General features: G+C 52.0%; 1 protein-coding gene across 1 annotated transcript; it reads right to left on the bottom strand.

Moving 5' to 3' along the window:
* Positions 1 to 10,754: 10,754 nt before the first annotated feature.
* LOC130017762 (leukocyte elastase inhibitor-like) lies at positions 10,755 to 18,056 on the bottom strand. The gene is made up of 7 exons (XM_056108524.1): positions 17,988 to 18,056; positions 17,304 to 17,481; positions 15,305 to 15,442; positions 14,560 to 14,677; positions 13,293 to 13,435; positions 13,011 to 13,178; positions 10,755 to 11,191 (listed from the first exon to the last, which is right to left on the bottom strand). Exons 2-7 carry the CDS (start codon positions 17,469 to 17,471, stop codon positions 10,787 to 10,789), a joined length of 1,140 nt encoding a protein of 379 aa, XP_055964499.1. The 5' UTR covers positions 17,472 to 17,481; positions 17,988 to 18,056; the 3' UTR covers positions 10,755 to 10,786.
* Positions 18,057 to 18,474: the final 418 nt, after the last annotated feature.

Genomic DNA, 18,474 nt, shown 5'->3' with positions numbered 1-18,474 from the left:
CAATCCTACCATAGTGCATGGCTGCAGGTGAGTTCTGGAGGTTTTCGGGCTGCCAGGATTCTGCTGGAGCCGGGAGAGAAACTTAACTCGCCCCCTCCGAGGTGAAGACAGACTGGCGCAGGGTCCCCCTGGGAAACCCGCAGTATTTAAGCAAACCATCCCAAAGGCCCCCAGCTAAACCTCACATCTCACGCTGGATGGTTTCGGGGGGGGGGGGGGGCATGGGAAACTGGTCTGGGCCAACGAGAACACACCAGGAGCCACTCCCCACTGTTGAACTGTCTGTGGACTGAGACGTTTGGTCGGGGTCCGGCTCAGGGAGCTTCTTGGTCCCCGAACTCAGGAGACGGGGAACTCAGGGTTGCAGGGAGTTCGGGCACATGGTCTGTGCGTGAGACACTCTCCTGCCCAGGGTCACATGCAGGGGGACAGGCCTTCATCCACGACCATCTTTGTCCAGGAGGTGAGGCAGAGGCAGAATCTCCCCGAGACAGCAGGCGCCTCAATGCCCAGTCAGCGCCTCCTGGGCTCTGTTTGAGTGATGGCCTTTGTCGCACGATGACCTCAAGGAGCTGTGCCGGTCGCTGACTGGACCTGCCCATTAGTCGGCCAATTCTAGCCTGAGCCAGAGCTGCCCGGGCTGAGTCTCTGCGGGGATAGTTCTCTAAGTTTGCCCCCCTCTTGTGGAAAACATCTCCTGTTCCACTCACAAAAGCTTCCAGAAAGAATTTAGAAACGGCCTGTCCAACGAGGGCTGAGTTCGGGGTCATGTTTGGACATCAGGGGTGGGGGAGGCGGCCTGTCTGTCCTAGTAAGGGGTCCTTTAGTGTGCTGCTAAAGTCATCACGATGTGTGTCATCCCCTAAAGTTTCTTTGTGTCCTTCTGTGTTGGGGCCACACCTGGTGGGGGTGTAGTCCTATTCCTGTGGAGGTCCGGATATTTCTGTGTCAGTCAGCCATGCTAGTCTTAGAACACAACTCACCAACTCCCATGAGCTCACTGGCTTCCCTGTACCCAGCAGAGATCACTGAGAGAGGATTCCTCACCCAGCAGGAAGCTGGTCCCCAGGGCCCTGAGTTGGGCAAGACACCCAGCCGTTGGCAGAGGGACATCCGGTCCTGAGGTGCCTTGACTCGTCCTTCTTGGAGGAGACTTGAACTTGGGAGGGGGCAGGCAGGTGAAGAGGGAAGTGGACTCAGCAGTCTGGGGGTTGGTGGGTGGGTGGAGGTGGTCCAGGCCAGCAAGGGGTCAGGGATCAGTGGTCACGGCTGTCCTGAGAGCTTTCCAGAACTGGGGGAGCCAGCGGGACTCTGGGCTTCTAGGGGAAAGGGAAGTCCCGGCGGGGCCCCTGTGAAGTTTGGAACATCGGACCAACTGTCTGAGTTGTGAGAAGTACACTTTGTTAGACCCAGGCAGAAGCAGGCCAGAGGACTGCACCCCTGGGTGCCCCCACCCCAGTAAGAGATTCTTCACTAACCAGACCAATGCATTTGACATCAGAACAAAGACATTTGAACAATCTCAAGATCTTTCCTGCAGTTGTAAGTCAATAGAAACCTGGATTGTTAAGGACTGTTCAAAAGTAGCAGGATTTCTGGAGTTGATGTATTTTAAATAAAATTTAAAAAACCTTTTTTTTTTTTATCACAATTAAAAGTGTGATTTCAGACTTAGTCCAGCAAGCAACAGCAACAAGTAGTATAGGACAGGAAGTGAAAATGCATCAGTTGAAAAAGTTAGGAGCTGGAGAGATAGTACAGGGGGATAAGGCTCTTGCCTTGCCTGTGGCAGACCCCTTTTGGATCTCCAACACCACTAGGGGTGACCTCTGAGCACAGCGCCAGGAGTAAGCCCTGAGCATCGCTAGGTGTGGCCCAAACCCCACCGTCTCCCCTAATTAAAAAGAGAAAGAAGGAAGGAAAGAAGGAAAGAAAGAAAGAAAGAAAGAGAGAGAAAGAGAGAAAGAGAAAGAAAGAGAGAGAAAGGAAGGGAGGAAGGGAAGGGAAGGGAAGGGAAGGAAGGAAGGAAGGAAGGAAGGAAGGAAGGAAGGAAGGAAGGAAGGAAGGAGAAAACCCACAAGACCTTATCTTAGTATAGCTGTTATGTGAAGAGAGATCAAAAAACTTTTTTTTTTGTAGGAGTACTGCTATTTATTCAGCCACTGATTAGCTGATTGAATTGGGCATGAACTTCACCTTAATTTTTTTATTTATTTTTTTTCTTTTTATATTTATTTATTGAATCACTGTGGGAAAAGTCACTAAGCTTTCAGGTTTAAGTCTCGGTCATGCAATGATCAAACACCTCTCCCTTCACCAGTACTCATTTTTCACCAACAAGAATCCCAGTATACCCCCCCACCCCTCCAAATGCCTGTGAGGCAGATGATTTCCACTTAACTCTTCTCTACATTGATTACATTCATTATTTCGACAAAAGATGCACCATTATTGTTAGAATTTCCCCCCAGATCAAAAAAACTTCAAATGCCTTCTGTTCTACTTTCATTGAAAACATCTGGGTTGACATAAAACTGAGGGTCCAAATCTTACCTTAGTTCTTAACCATTTCAACAATAGTATCCAGACTTTTCTGGAAAACAAAAGTCTGCAACACATACTCACTCTTTGAAAACTGACCTTGAGAAATTTGCACAATGGTACAAATAATTTTCAAATTCCATTTGCAAGGAACGTTTTCTGCAGAGAAGTTCAACCCCACGGGACCCAGACTCGAGAAACAGCTTTGCAGAAGGAAGAAAGGGCCGGGGTTAAGGGTCTTTGGGGAGACGCTTTCACTAACTGTTCTGGTGCTTGCTGGATACTCACTTTACTCTTTTCAAAAGACTTTGGGCTTCGTAGGGGGTCTCTCCAACAGTGCTTGGGGGCGTGGGCGCCACGCCCAGCAATACTCAGAGAGGGGGGACAGCTTGGTGCCCACGTCCAGTGACGCCTGGAGTCCACCAGGGCCGTGCACTGCCGGGGATCAAACTTGGGGCTCACAACTGTTTGGCGTGTAGCTTCCCTCTTGCAGCTCTCTCCCTGGCCCTGCCCTTTTTTTCTCTTTTGAATTGCCTTGCTTGTGGATTAAAAGAAAATCACCTTTGTTCCGTGACGCACTGTGCACACACAGATAGAGAAGTTTGGGGTGACTCACTCCTCCACGCCCTGCAGGCCGGATCCCTCTCACCCCGACACTGACTCCTCCTCAGACCAGAAAATGTCTGTGTCGCAAGTCTCCCGCACGCTTAGTCGGGGAAACGTCCTGATGCTTCCCAAGCTGCCCGCGTGTTCGAGAGCCGAAGTGTAACAAATCCCCCCCTTAGCCCCAGATTCCTCTGTAAAACGGCAACCTCAGCCTCCCCGAAATTTCTCCTCCCCGACACAATGGGCAGGTTTCGGTGCAAATCCCAGCTTGATCCTGCCACTGGGAAGGAGTGCTGGACGGGCATCGTGGAAAAAAGAAAAACAAAATTCAAACCTCCCCTCCGTGCTACTGCCAGGCCAGTTCCGGTGACCAGCTGCCTTCCGGAGGATCGGCGTCACTGAGAGTGTCAAGTCACTGAAGATGTCGTTTGAACTGGCTCAGAGGACGGGGGAGATCAGAAGAATATCCCTAACCCTACAGGGCAAGGATCCCTTAGAATCACCTAGAATGTGTTTCTCGTCCCTCTCATGAGGCCCAGCGGTGACACTTGGGGACTCCGACTCAATCAGGGAGATTTCACTGTGCCTCGGCCTGAGGTGTGAGCCCCCGGGGGGCGGTCCCATGGTCCCAGGCCAGGCACTAAGAGGACAGCCCCCCTCTTCCTGAAGCGGCCACAGTGTCACCTCAGGGCTGGTCCTGGTTCCTCCCGAGTTCCAGCGAGGCTCCCACCATGCCTTGGGAGAGGTGGACACAGTGTAGGGTCTTATTTCTGAGTTGGCAAGAACTGACCTCGGCAGGTCTGTCACCGTTTCCTGTGTAAGATACAGTCCCAGGCAGGAAGAAACCCGTGTCGTTTGAGAGAAGCACCTGGGCTGCGCTTCCCGCCGGGGTCTGACCCCGTCTCTGCTCCCGCTCCGGCCTGGAAGTCTGAGTGTCTGTGAGAATATCAGAGCTCTGGGCACCTGGGGTGGCCGTGTGCAGCCCACAGCATCTCTCCTGCGTCTGTCTGAGAATTCTCACGCTGTGTCGTTTCTGCCTTCGTGGATTCTGTGTGGCTTTCTGCAAGGCGCCGTCCTCTGCCCTGACCGCTCGCCACAACCTTCTTTCTCATCTTACCCAGCCGAAGAGAGGAACGTGTCTGCTGCTGATGGCATTGTTGAGCACTGTGGTCCCGATTTACCAGGAGTGTCTTTTAAATGTGGCTCGAGTTGTGGAAACCGTCCTGTCTTTTATCATCTTTATCTGAGGAAATGGGGGCTTTGAATTACTGTATGAGGAGTCCAACATTTGGGGATTCTGTACTTAGGTTTTAATTATGGCATGTATGTGTGTGTATGTGTGTGTGTGTGTGTGTGTGTGTGTGTGTGTGTGGCTGCTAATTTAGACTTCCATGGCTCCTGTGAAAAGCAACATTCAGGTTGACAGAATCAACTGCATCTTGTGCCCAAGAATCCACATTATTTGACTTCTGACTTAGAAGAATCTGTATTGAATAGAAGGGAATGCCCTGCCACAGAGGCAGGGTGGGATGGGGGGATGGGGGGTGGGAGGGATACTGGGACTGGTGGTGGTGGAGAATGGGCACTGGAGGAGGGATGGGTACTTGATCATTGCACAATTGAAATCCAAGCACAAAGATGTGTAAGTCTGCAGCTGTACCTCATGGTGTCTAACTATTAAAAATTTAAAAAAAATAAAATTATCTCTACATATATGGGGAAACAAATCTAAAAGGTAAAAGCAAATTCCCCTGGAATTCTTACATGCTTATAGAATAAAGATAATGATTGTGGGTAATGTGGGTTGGATGGAGATATTTCTGTATATGTATTTATCAAGGAAAACTTGGCAATAATGTTAAAATAAACCACCTCTTTTCTTTTATTGTTAAAAAAAAAAAAAAGAAGAATCTCTGTTATCAAACCGGCGACGGTATCTGGCTCCCAGTGAAACAGCCTCTCTGAGCGCCACGCAAGGTCATTTTTGTTTGTTTTCTTCCTTCTGTGGGTGACCAACAGCAACTTGGTGAAAGCCAACGGGCCCTGCGAGATGTGACCTATGGATGTCGTCTCTAAGCAGCCCGGGATCGGGTTTGTTTGCCATCTTCTCTCTTTCAATAAATCCTGAAGGGGAGAAGGCAGTTGGGAGAGAGACGGGATCACTGTGACAAATAGAGTTGGAAGTCATCACTCTGGATAAGAACTGGGTGCTGGAAGCAGGTAAAGGAACAAACAGGATAGCCTCTCTGTATCCGAATTGCAAACCATAATGCCCAAAAACAGAGTAAGAGGGGGGCAGAGGAGAGAGAGAGAGAGAGAGAGAGAGAGAGAGAGAGAGAGAGAGAAGGAAAGCGCCTGCCACAGAGACTAGCTGGAGGGAGGATGATGGGAGGGAACCTGAGGACACTGGTGGAGGGAAATGTGCCCTGGTGGAGGGGGGTTGTTGGAGCACTGTACGGCTGAAGCCCGATCATGAACAGCTTGGTAACTCCGTATCTTATGGTTATTCAGTTACAAAAAAATTAAAATTGAAAATAAACCCTTAAGGGGAGAGAGTACAGTGGAAGGGCACTTGACCTGCGTGAGGCCAACCCGGGTTCAATCCCTGGCACCACAAATGGCCCCCAGGACCTTACCAGGAGTAAACCCTGAGGGCCACTGAGTATGAACCAAGAATAAAAACCAAAACGTTAAAATACATCGTTTAAAATTTAGAAATCCCAGTGGGGTATCATGGGGGCCTGATGCCAGAATTTATGGACACATCCAAGGCCCAGAACAAGTCTCAAGGTTTTATTATATTATTTATTTATTTATTTATTTATTGGTTTTTTGGGGGGTCACACCCAGCGATGCACAGGGGTTATTCCTGGCTCTGCGCTCAGGAATTACTCCTGGCTGTGCTTGGCGGGGGAACCCTATGGGATGCTGGGAATCGAACCCGGGTCGACCACGTGCAAGGCAAACACCCTACCCGCTGTGCTATTGCTCCAGCCCTCAAGGTTTTATTTCCGCTTCCTTTTATTGTCCCTGTTGATGCTCCTTCTCACCACCCACTCCTCTCTGGCTGCGTGTTGACTGTTGTGTTTGGAATCGGATGGTGAAAGTAGCCTGAGGACTCTGGGTCTTCTCCCAGGGAAGGTTCTCACTCCCCTCTGCCGTGTTCTTCCTTCACTTCCTTCACACATCTCTGGGTGGTCCGATTCCAGGCCAAACTTTTCTGGTTGTCCCGGGTTTGGGGTAGCCGGAGAGGAGCAGGGCCCAGAGGATCTGCAGGTTCCCAGCCCCACTCCCTCACCCCTGTCACTGAGACGTGTCTTCCTGGGAGCGGCTCAGGGCCACAGGCTGGGCAGGTCCTGGGCTGGGCTGTGTTGTTTGACCCTGGGACTCAGATGGAGCCGGTTGTAAAAGCTTGAGAACAGCATGGGGTAGGAGAAGTTCTCCTGAGACCCCGTGATACCCCTCCTGAGGCGCTTACCTTATTCTTTTTTTTTTTTTTTGCTTTTTTTTTGGGGGGGGTCACACCTGGCAATGCACAGGGGTTCCTCCTGGCTCTGCACTCAGGGATTACTCCTGGCGGTGCTGGGGGACCATATGGGGTGCTGGGAATTGAACCTGGATTGGCCGCGTGCAAGGCAAGTGCCCTACCCACTGTGCTATCGATCCAGCCCCTCTTTCTTTTTTTTTTAAGGGTGCATAAGGTAATATCTATGTATTACTAAAAAAAAAGTAGGGGTGAAGTTTGACGAGAAGAATGTAAACTTGCTCTCTTGTGATTCCAGCTGAAAAACAAGGCTCTAAAATTATTTCAAATACCACCACCACCTGGTTCAGATTCAGTTTGTGTTTTGTGACTATTCTCAGGGGCGGAGGGATCAGTCTGCCTCAAAGGGCAGGTGTGGGCAGCTTTGGGTGCCACAGTACAGCTGACAGCCCACATCCACCTTTCAGAAGTCAGATTATCCTAGAGCCAGAGCATGGTGGTGAGAGCACGACCTCTGGGTATTAAACAGAAAGGGAGCGGAGTGAGGGGAGGAGAGATATTGTCTTTCTATTAATAGCACAGCGGTAGAGCGTTTGCCTTGCACGCAGCCAGCCCGCCCGACTGAGCCGAGTTCGATTCCTCCACCCCTCTCGGAGAGCCTGGCAAGCTACCGAGAGGATTCAATATGCCAAACACAGTAATAAGAAGTCTCACAATGGAGACTTCTCTCTCACAATGGAGATGTTACTGGGCCCGCTCGAACAACAGGAGGACAGGACAGGACCTTATTCTTTAGCACTGCCCACCCCGTCTCCACCAGGCTGGCTCTTTCTGCCCTCTAAACTTGAGGCTCAACTTCAGGGTGTACCTGGAGTTACCTGGGGCTCATGAGTTTGTTTACTGACTGCACCCGGCATGTGCCTCCATCAAGAGGATTTCACAATCCTGTTCATTGGGATGTGCAGGGTCCAGTTTTAAAATCCCTAACAGAGTGACAGGAGCCCTGACAGACTGACTGGGCTACCAGACCCTGGATTTTGCCGACATCCCGCTGCACTTCTTGGCGTCTTCTGCACTGGGAATTGCCCAGGAAGTCCAATTCCCAGATCCCAGGGCTCCTGGCCTCTCTCACTGGCCTCCTGCTAATGCTTTATTTATTTCTCAAATAGGATTGAAGAGATCTGAGCAGCCTACTTCTCCATGGCCATCTTTAAAAAAATTTTTTTTAAATTATTGTTTGTTTGATTTTTGAGGTCAAACCCAGTGATGCTCAGGGGTTATCCTGGTTCTGCACTCAGGAATGACTCCTGGCGGTGATGGGGGGACCCTATCGGATGCTGAGGATCAAACCAGGGTCAGCCACGAGCCAGGGAAACGCCCTCCCTGCTGCGCTTTCGCTCCTGCCCCCCCATGAGCATCTTTTGTTTTTTTTTTTTATTAGTGAAACACCATGAGGTACAGTTACAGACCCACAAACCTTTGTGCTTGGGTTTCAGCCACACAATGATCAAGCACCCATCCTTCCACCGGCGCCCATCTTCCACCACCATGGGTCCCAGCATCCCTCCCCCCATCCCCCCATCCCACCCTGCATCTATGGCAGGGCTCCCCCCCCCCTTTTTCTCTCTCTCTCCTTTTGGGTGTTGTGGTCTGCAAAAGAGGCATTGAGTGGCAATCATGTTTGGTCTAGAGTCTACTTTCAGCATGCTTCTTCCACCCTGGGAGGATCTTCACAACACCCTTTATTTGGTGCTCCCTTCTCTATCTGAGCTGCCCTTTCCCCTAGAATGCCTGGCTGGCCCCTGAGCTATGGAGTAATCCTCCTGGTGCTGATCTTGGGTATTAATCTCCTATCTTGTTACTTTATGTCCCCCAGATGAACGCAATCTTTCTATGTCTATCCCTCTCTTTCTGACTCATTTTGCTTTGCATGATACTTTCCATGTGGTACCACTTGTATGTGAATTTCATGACTTCATCTTTTCTAACAGCTACATAGTACTCCATTGTGTAGATGTACCAAAGTTTCTTATACCAGTCATCTGTTCTTGGGCATTCAGGTTTCTTCCAGGTTCTGGCTATTGTAAAGAGTGCTGCAATGAACAAACAAGTGCAGATGTCACTTCGACTATACTTTTTTGCCTCTCTGGGATATATTCCCAGGAGTGGTATTGCTGGGTCAAATGGGAGCTCAATTTCTAATTTTTTGAGGATCGTCCATACTGTTTTCCAAAAGGGTTGGACCAGTCGGCATTCCCACCAGCAGTGAATCTTTCATGCAGACATTCAGCTCTGGGACTGACCACTTGTTTGCACGTCAGCAAATTCCTGCGCTTGTTCCCCTGTTGACACTTGGAAGATGAGTCAGAGTTGTCTGGAGAGTGATTCCGTTTCCACCCAATAAGCATCACTAACTCTGAACCCTGAGTAGGTCTTAGGCTGCAGAGCCAGAAGAGAAAGTTCTAGAGCAAGGGGATCCCGCTTTGTTGGATTTCCTGAAACCACCCCAGCATATGATCGACGCCAGTAACTCTTTCAAGATCAAGAGAAGGAAAGAAAGCTTGCGGGCGGGAGGCTTGCAGAGACGCTGCTTCACTTCCTGGGAGTCTCCCAGACCATCATGGAGGGCACATGACCAGCTGCGTGTCTGGACGGGCAGAAACCAGAAAAGGGCTGAACTCCATCTGGCAGCGTCAAGGAAGGAAGCTCTGGGCCCCAGGGGAGGGCCGGATGGAAGTGGGAGGGGGGAGAGGGCATGCACCCTTGGGCCCCACCCAGCTGCAGTCCAGGGTTTGCTGAGAGCAGCCCTGAGACAGGCCGACCACAGAACTGCAGGGCAGGAAAATGTCCATCTGACCCAAACCATCTCTGAGCACAAGGTGTTCTCTCTTAGTCTTTGTTCGCCCCTCTAAGTGGTTCCGGTATCAGGGAAGGCACTCAAGCTGTAAATGGGAGGGTCTTGTGTTGTCTTGGTTGCCAAATATCGAGAATGACTCTATGCTGGGTCTCCTTTAACTGTTACTGCAATGGAAAGCTTTGAGGTTTCTCTCAATCAGAGTCCTTCCTGGTTACTGCTTTGGTCCCAAATCAAGCCATTCCACATAAAAACTTGTGCAGATGGTGGAGTCAAGAGCTTGTGCAGAAACCAATGGTGTGAGTGTAGCCCCTCTCTGCTGTGTATCTTCCTGTTATGATATTCCCTGGTATCCCTATAAACTATCATGTAGGATAAAGAAGAATAAGGGGCTGGAGCGATAGCACAGTGGGTAGGGCGTTTGCCTTACACGCAGCCAACATGGCCGACCCTGGTTCGATCCCCAGCATCCCATATGGTCCCCCGAGCACCGCCAGGAGCAATTCCTGAGTGCATGAGCCAGGAGTAACCCCTGGGCATCGCCGGGTGTGACCCAAAAAGCAAAAAAATAAAATAAAATAAAAAATAAAGAAGAATAAAAGAGGAGGCTCTTTAATGAATAATTCTAAGGTGGAGCATTGCGATAGAATTCGTTATTTAGAACAAATGGCAGGACATCGGCCAAGTGTCATTTTCTAACCTCCCACCCAGCCTGGCTCAGGGTATTATCTTGTCTTTCAACTGAGCAGTTCTTTCTAAACCTCCATTCAACTGGAGTGTCTCCATGTCATTATCCCCAAACTTCCCCCTGTAAAATAAATTACACAATTGTTCTATTTTTCCTACCATTGGGAGAAGACAGTGATTCCATAAACCCCAATACTATCAAGAATTTGGGGGTCTGGAGTGATAGCACAGCGGGTAGGGCGTTTGCCTTGCACACAGTGACCCGGGTTTGATTCCCAGCATCCCATATGGTCCCCTGAGCGCTGCCAGGGGTAATTCCTGAGTGCAGAGCCAGGTGTGACCCAAAAAGCAAAAAAAAAAAAAAAGGAATTTGGTCTCTTCCTTGATATTTTCATTAACTTAATGCATTCAAATGCCATCACTATTTTTTTCAATATTAAATATATGAAAGCGATTCTTGCACCAAAGCCCATGGGTGTCAATGACCAACAGTGTCGAATAAATGGAATTAAAACTGAGGTTTGGGTAGTCGTTTTATTGGTAAAGACACAGGAAAACTATCACCTCAGAAGGACACTTCACCAGGCTGGTGCTTGACCTGTGCCGTCCCCTCTCTAGGGGGCGGAGAATCTGCCCAGGAACAGGATGGTGCCAGAGGCCTTGTGACGGATCAGGAAGATGAAGGGGTGGTCACAGACAAAGAATTCCTCCTGCACCGCCATGCAGAGCATAACCATGCCTGCCGTGGCCGCCGCCGCCTCAGTGCCCTCCTCGTTGACTTCCACGAAGGACTTGTGCACCACTTTGGAAATGAAAAGGTCGCGGGCCCCCCCAATGCCCGACAGGTCAGCCCTGCTGCTGTCGAAGAGATCACGCAGCCCCAGGCGGGCCAGGGCCTCGTTGAGGGTGTAGCTCTCCTCCAGCTTGAACTTGGGCAGGTGCACGTTGACTTTCACAACGGGCATGTTCTCGGGCCGGGTCCACTCCGTCAGGTTCTCCAAAGTCAGCTGCTCCTCGATCTGGAATTTGAACGGGCAAACGAAAGAGTTGGAGACCATTTTACCCGTCGAGGAAGCCCCAATTAGATGAAGGGATCTGTACAATCAGTTGCTCTGGGTTCCCTGGGTGTCCAGTGCAGATTTATCTCAGCAAGTGCTGATGAGACGGCAGCTGCGTTTGCTCCTATCAGGGCTCTGGTATGGCTCCATGTCCACCACTCATCACCCATCCAGCCTCTTAGTCACCTCCCACCCACCCATAAACCACTCGTCATCCATCCAGCTAGTCACCTCCCCACCCACCCATCCCAGTGAGGGCCAGGGTGGCCAGCTTACACATCAGATAATGAGCTCAGGAGACAAGGGGAAAATGTAAAAGTTTCTTCTGCTCATTTTTCCCGCTCTGTTCTGATGACTGTGTTGCCCTGTGAGCCTTACGGAGCTAAAGCAACTGCCAGTAACCCAGTGAAAAATAGAAAAAGATCTAGTTTCATGACCAAAAGGAGAGTAATGGTAGTGCCAACTTCATCGCATTCAGTGACTCAAGGCTCATAAAGCACCTGGCACCTCTCAAAGTACCCCCTATTGTCATGGCCCTCAAGGCACGGCCAGTGGGCTGGACGGAACCAGCATCCCGCTGACAATCCTGCGGCTGCTCCCTCCATGGGACTTTCATCTGATCAGACAAGAGAAGGAAAACAGAATGCGAAGAGGAGAGACTCTGATTTTAACTCATCCTCTAAATGCACACATGGTAATCCCTCCTGATTTCCAGACTACAAGGTTGAGTAGGGAAGAGAAGAGAAAAACCAAACAGCAAGAAGAGACACCAAAGAAACCTGATGTGGGTTTGGTGTGTGCGTGTTTTTTTTTCTTTTATCTCGCTGGTACCAGCCCTGGTAAGAGAGGCCAGTCACGGTCATGGTCCTCCCGTTGTTCATCAATTTGCTCGAGCGGGCCCAGTAACGTCTCCATCATGAGACTTATTGTTACTGTGTTTGGCATATCGAATACGTCACGGGTAGCTTGCCAGGCGCAGCTGTGCAGGCGAGATACTCTCGGTAGCTTGCCGGGCTCTCTGGGAGGGGTGGAGGAATCAAATTCGAGTTGGCCATGTTGGCTGCATGCAAGGCAAATGCTCTACCACTGTGCTAACGCTCCAGCCTGGTAAGAGAGGCCACAGCCTCCAAATCACTTGTAGAAGGAATGTCAAATTCATATTAGGGAACAGGCTTCATTCTCAAACCATGGCACAAGCATCCCTGCCTGCCTGCCTGCCTTCTCCTCCTCTCCCTGTCCTCTCTCTCTCTCTCTCCATCTCTCCTTTTCTCTCTCTCTCTTTCTCTCCTTCTCTCTCTCTCTCTCTCTCTCTCTCTCTCGCTCTCGCTCTCTCTCTCTCTCAGTGAGTATCCAACCCAGGCTCTCACCCCTGCAGAACAAGTGCTCAGCCAGGAGCTAGCCTATGGCCCTATTTCTGCCATAGAGCTATCTGAAAGGTCATTCACAGTCTGCTTTCTGATGAACTGGGGTGAGAATGAGTGCGGAGAACAGGGCTTGAGCCTCTACGATGCAGCTCCTTCCTGCAACTGTTTCAACAGCAACGACCCTATGTTCTGGTCCTCGTTGCTCAAGACCCTTGGAGAGAGTCGCCATGCCCTGCTGATGACCCGTTGACATTTGGCACAGCCGAGCCAAATGTCCCCTCACTGCTAGTTTTCATAGGGCTGATCATGGAAGGACAAAAGATAAGAAAGAAAAGTGGAGGCAGTGAGCCATCACGGGCCGGCAGATCCGACCGGGAAGAGCCGGGTTCCCGGAAGCCCGGAGCGAGGCCCGTCACCTTCTTCAGGCCCGTGGAAGCGTCTTCAATGTCATCGGGCAGCAGGATGACCATGCTGAGCTCCTCGCCCTGGTAGGGAAGTTCCAGCACGCGGCACTTCAGGGCCTCGATGTAGCCCAGGGGGAACTTGTTCTTCTGAAACATCATGTTCACAGTTTTGGTGTCTTTCTGTACAGAAGAGAAATCAAGTGCCCCTTAACAACTGCTCTCCCTTCCCCTGCCCCCCAGAGCTCAGGGTGTCTGGACAGTCACCACCTACCACCCCCACCCCCAGATTCTCACCTTATTCAGCCTGAAAGGGACTTCCGTGGTGGACTGCTTTGAGAATTCCTCCTGCCACTTCCCTTTGAAGTAGATGGCGTTCACCAGCACCAGCTTGGTCATGCTGTCAACCACCCCTGCGGCCAACAGTTCTGGGATTTTCCCTAAAATGATCAATAAAAAAAAAATAGCCTTTTGTGCGTGTGTGTGTGTGTGTGTGTGTGTGTGTGTGTGTGTGTGTGTGTGTGTGTGAAAAACATAGATGAGAATTTAAATGTCGCTATGCACCTTCAGGGGCACGGACAGGCAATGCAAGTACATTCATTCTGTTTCCTTTTCCTTCCACGGGTACTAAGTTGGGAAAAGAGGGGCTTGTATCTCCGTGGAACAGGCCAACTCCTGAGGCGGTCAGGGTGACCCGTGGCCCCGTGCACAGGGCTGGAGAGCCAGACAGTCTCCTCCTTCTACAGACTGTGATCCCCAGTCAGCCTGTTTTGTGAAGAGTTATCCTTTTCAGGAACACAAACTACTTTTCCACGAGATGTTCTTAATCACTAGTATCAGTTCTTCAACTCCTTCAGGATTATTGGTTTTCCTTTTTTTTTATGGCTTTTTTGGGATCACATCTGGTGATGCTCATGGTGACTCCTGGCTCTGCACTCAGGAATGATCCTGGCAGTGCCAGGGGGACCATATGGGATGCCGGAGATTGAACCCAGGTCGGCCATGTGCAAGGCAAATGCCCTCCCTGCTGTCCCATCACTCCAGCAGGAAGTTTATTCTGGAGAGAAAGAGAAATATCCACCATGCAGGAGAGCGTCATACAGAACTATGGCACCCCATACGACCACACGTGGCTGGTCCCACAGGCTGTGGATTCTCCATGAAAGAACTGAGGGCCCCGAGTCACCCCCAGCCTCAGTGAGATCTGCTAAGACTGACTCCCGCCTACCACGTCTCATTTCTTAGATGTGACGTTGGGGAAAGAAAAATGTGGACTTCGAGCATGCAGCTGAAGATGCAAGGAAGATCCCAGAGACTGGAAACACTGATTCACCATTTCAAGGTGACCCTCTGCATGTGAGTATTGAATAATGCGGCACCCACTGTATTCCCTCCCCAAGTTTTATTTCTTCTACCTACATTCAACATTTCATAATTTGAAAAATATGGTGTGGATGTTCGGGATGGGAAATAGATAGTGTCTTCAGTGACGTTGCGTTGAGTTTCAGTGCAGTGACTCTGCTGTGGCTCTGAGGGGAGGGTGGGTGGTTGGTCCTGGTCTTACCTTCTGTCTGCTCTTTGACCCACGCATTGATCTCCTTCCTTGCATCTTCAGCTGCGTGCTGGAAGTCCACACCGGCCAGTTCAGCACTGTACATTTTTTGAGTCGAAGTTAAGAACTCCTGTTTACAAAAAAGAAAAAGAAGAAGGAGGAGGAGGAGGAGGAGGAGGAGGAGGAGGAGGAGGAGGAGGAGGAGGAGGAGGAGGAGGAGGAGGAAAGACAGAAATGTCCTGAATAAATGCAATGACATACAGAACCACTTTTCTTACATCTTTCAATGCCACAAAAATTTCCCTAAGAAAATAAATTTCACTGTCACTAACATATTCTAGCTTTTCTACTCATTTGTTAAATATGCGCGTGTGTGCACGCACACACACACACACACACATACACACATACATCTACAGTGTTAACAGAATTTTAAAATGCAGAGTTCCAGTGTTTTTTAAAACTGAACCAATTCCTCCTTAAACTCTGACTAAAATCTTCATCAACACACAAATGCTGTCACAGCTGAGGAGAGCTGGAATTAGTGTGGCCTTCAGAGAGCATTTGGGGTTCAACCCTCCCCCCTCAGGACCCAGAAATGAACCCCATCAATGAGCAGGGGACAGCGGCCACTGGGCTTTAAACGTGCATCATTTTCTAAACACTTCTACAAATCCGAGCTGACTTCTTAGCGTGAGTGTGTGGGAAAATCTCCCCACAGCCCCGGGAAGTGCAGAACGCAGCTCCAAGTACTCACGGGGAGGAAGTCGTAGGTTTTCTCGCCATACAGCCTGTTGGCGAGTTTCAGAATGTAGGAAGCGCCACGTTTGTTGATATCGGCGTTCAGGCTCTGGAATCTTGCGTGAATCTCCTCCACCGTGTCGAAATGAAGGGTCTGAAATAAAGGTCAGGGTTGGAGCAATAGCACAGCAGGGAGGGCGTTTGCCTTGCATGCGGCCGACCCAAGTTCGATTCCCAGCATCCCATAGGGTCCCCCAAGCACCACCAGGAGTAATTCCTGAGTGCATGAGCCAGGAGGAACTCCTGGGCATCACCGGGTGTGACCCAAAAAGCAAAAAAAGGGGAAAAAAAAAGGACACATTCTTTCTGGACCTGTTTACTTTTTGTTACAATGTAATACCTTGCCGTTGCTGTCCTCAAATTACATTCAGGGACGATTTTCCTATAAACACATTATTATGATTTTTGTGTTGGTTTTGGGGCCAGACCTGGTGGTGCCCAGGGATTACTCCCAGCTCTCAACCCAGGGATCACTCCTCCAGTGCTCAGGGGCCATATTGGGGTGGCAGGATCCTGGGCCTGATTCTGGGCCAATCTCATGCAAGGAGAGCACCTCACCCACGGACTATCTCTTCAGCCCCCAAACACCTTATTTTCCAGGGAGAACAAATGATAAAGAATACAAAATAGATCGTGTCGTGAAACATGAGAATTCAAACATTAGAAACAGCTTCTGCATCCGTTTTGGTTATAATTGTAATCCCACAAATAGGAGAGTTAGTAAACTAAATAGTTCTACAAATTTGCGTTTTTCCCCCAAGAAAACCCAAATGAGCGGGCTCTATGCTTATTGCTCTTAAATATAATTTGACTCAAGGTTCTCAGACATCAGCAATCAGAAACGCTTATGCAGGAGCACAAGACCTTGGACTTCCTCTTCATCACTCAGAGAGCAGCAGTAACTCACTTGTTGAAAAACAGATTGTTTAGGGGCTGGAGCGATAGCACAGCGGGGAGGGCGTTTGCCTTGTATGCGGCCGACCCGGGTTCAATTCCCAGCATCCCATATGGTCCCCCAAGCACCGCCAGGAGTAATTCCTGAGTGCATGAGCCAGGAGTAACCCCTGAGGATCACCGGGTGTGACCCAAAAAGCGAAAAACAGCTTGTTTAGCCTGAGAATATGGCAAAAGTCTAGTTTCCTGTGAATCGATTTCAAATCAAGAGTTCGTTAGGGCTTTACAGACTCAGCTGGTTCCTTACTTGAGAGGGGAAGAAGAAAACCCTATGAGTACGAAGTCCGGTGTTCCCTCGAGAGGGAATGTTTGCATAGCTGCTATAATTGGCCTGTTGCCAGCAAGAAACAGGCTAGCAGCTGAGTCTACCTGCAAGAGGGAAGTGTGGTGGCAGGAGGGTTCGAGCTTCCATGAAGGTCAGGAGTAGACGCTTCGCAGCAGGAACAAACCCACGACCTGAGCCCCGGGCTGGGCGCCCACACCCAGTGTCGGGGCGGGCAGGGATTGAGCAGGCGTGTTCCAGGGACTCTCCTTGCTGAGCACCTTGCCCAGGCCCAGAGGAAGCGGGGGTCCCCAGACCAGAGCTGGAGTTTGCCCAGCACAGCACAGTAGTGACCCCATCGACTGTGGCTCAGGGCCCAAGAAATGATGAGGGGGTAGGGGGAGAAGGACGAAGGTGGTGCCTTGCCCGCAGCTGACTCTGGTTCTAACCCTAGCACTGCATTGGGGGCCCCGAGCACAGAGCCGGGAGTGACCCTGAGCACCGAGCTAGGAGGGAGCCAGAGGGTCTTGGGCCAGAGAGCCCCCGGGGACAGTTGTCCACATGCCTGCCTCAGACACCTGCAGGCCTGCCCAGCCTGGGTGCCCAGTGCTGGCCCCAGCCCGCTGCTGGCATGCCATGAAGGACCATCCTGGCCCGGATTGGGACTCTCCCCTCTGCCCCCCGCCGGCACCCGTGACCCCGATGTCAGAGAGCAGGGAGCAGCCCGCCCTGGCCTGACCTTGGCCAGCTGCGCCTCGGTGCTGCCCCGCGTGCCCAGGAAGACCATGGCCAGCGCCGAGGAGACGCTGAAGGGGGAGAAGAAGATGTTGGCGGCGGGGTCGTCCTGGCTCAGGGCGCGGAACAGGTCCAGCGCGAAGAGGGCGTTGGCTGCGCTCAGCGGCTCCATGGTCACCGGGCTGGGGACAGAAGAGAGGCGTTGGTCCAGCCCGCCAGTGAGGCCACCAGGGAACCCCACACCTCACCCTACATCCCCTCCCCCAGCCCCCAGCTTAACCAGCACTGCCCGGGGGTCTGCAGAGCAGCTCGGCTGCGGGGGACCCAAGTCTCCCCCGCAACCCCTTCTAAGGGCCACTGCCACGCCTGGTCCCGCCTGGCGCGGTCAGTGTCCCCAGGGCCGCAGGGGGCCAGGAAACAGGAACCCTCCGGAAGGGGTCAGTGCTGACCGCGACTCGGGCCGCTCCCGCCTTCACTGGTTCGGGCCACCGAGCAGGGGCGGAGGCTCTGGTGGGCGGGAAGGGACAAGCCCAGCCTGGACCCCCACAGCGCAGAGACCACGGTCAGGGCGGGGTTTCCCGACCCCCAGGCTGCGCATGGAGGCGGGGGCGGTGCCCAGCGGGGATTGCGGGGCCCAAAGCAGGACTGTCCCCGCGCCCCGCCCAGCCCCCCGGCCCCGGGGCTCTACCTGCTCCTCAGTGGGGTCTGCGGTTCGGTCCGGCCCGACCTGCCCCCTTATAGCGGGAGGACGAGGGAGGGACGGGGCGGGTCCGGCCGGCCTCCCGGGCCGGGCTGCACTTCCTGGAAGGCGGGGCAGGAGGTGGGCACGGGGCGGGGCGGGCGCGCCCTGGACCGGGCGGGGAAGGTGGGGGAGAGGGGCGCGCTCTGGACTCTGGTAGGGAAGGGGGCAAAGGTGGGCGGAGCCGAGGGTCCTGGTGGGGCAGGTGGGGACGGAGCGGAAGCGGGGCGCGCCCAGGGTCTTGGTGGGCCCCGGCCGGGAGGGGCGCGCCCAGGGTCTGGCGGGGCAGGTGGGCACCTGGGGACGGGCGCGCCCGGGGCCGGGCAGGGATAGCGGGGACTGCGGGGCGCGCTCTGGGCTCCGGTAAGGAAATGGGGAAATGGGGGCGCGCCCAGGGCCTGGCGGGGAAGGTGGGGACTGAGCGGAAGGGGGGGCG

The sequence above is a fragment of the Sorex fumeus genome, unplaced genomic scaffold (assembly GCF_029834395.1).
Source record: "Sorex fumeus unplaced genomic scaffold, SorFum_2.1 ptg000218l, whole genome shotgun sequence".
NCBI classification, from domain to species: Eukaryota; Metazoa; Chordata; class Mammalia; order Eulipotyphla; family Soricidae; genus Sorex; species Sorex fumeus.
Note: the sequence above shows the minus strand (reverse complement) of the source record. Positions and strands in the feature narration are given on the sequence as shown.

Excerpts from the sequence above, each read along its gene's own strand:
- LOC130017762 (XM_056108524.1), bottom strand. The coding sequence starts at position 17,471 with ATGGAGCCGCTGAGCGCAGCCAACGCCCTCTTCGCGCTGGACCTGTTC. Across the intron at positions 15,443-17,303 it reads CCGAGGCGCAGCTGGCCAAG|ACCCTTCATTTCGACACGGT; the intron begins GTCAGGCCAGGG and ends CCTTTATTTCAG. Across the intron at positions 14,678-15,304 it reads AAACCTACGACTTCCTCCCC|GAGTTCTTAACTTCGACTCA; the intron begins GTGAGTACTTGG and ends TTTTGTAAACAG.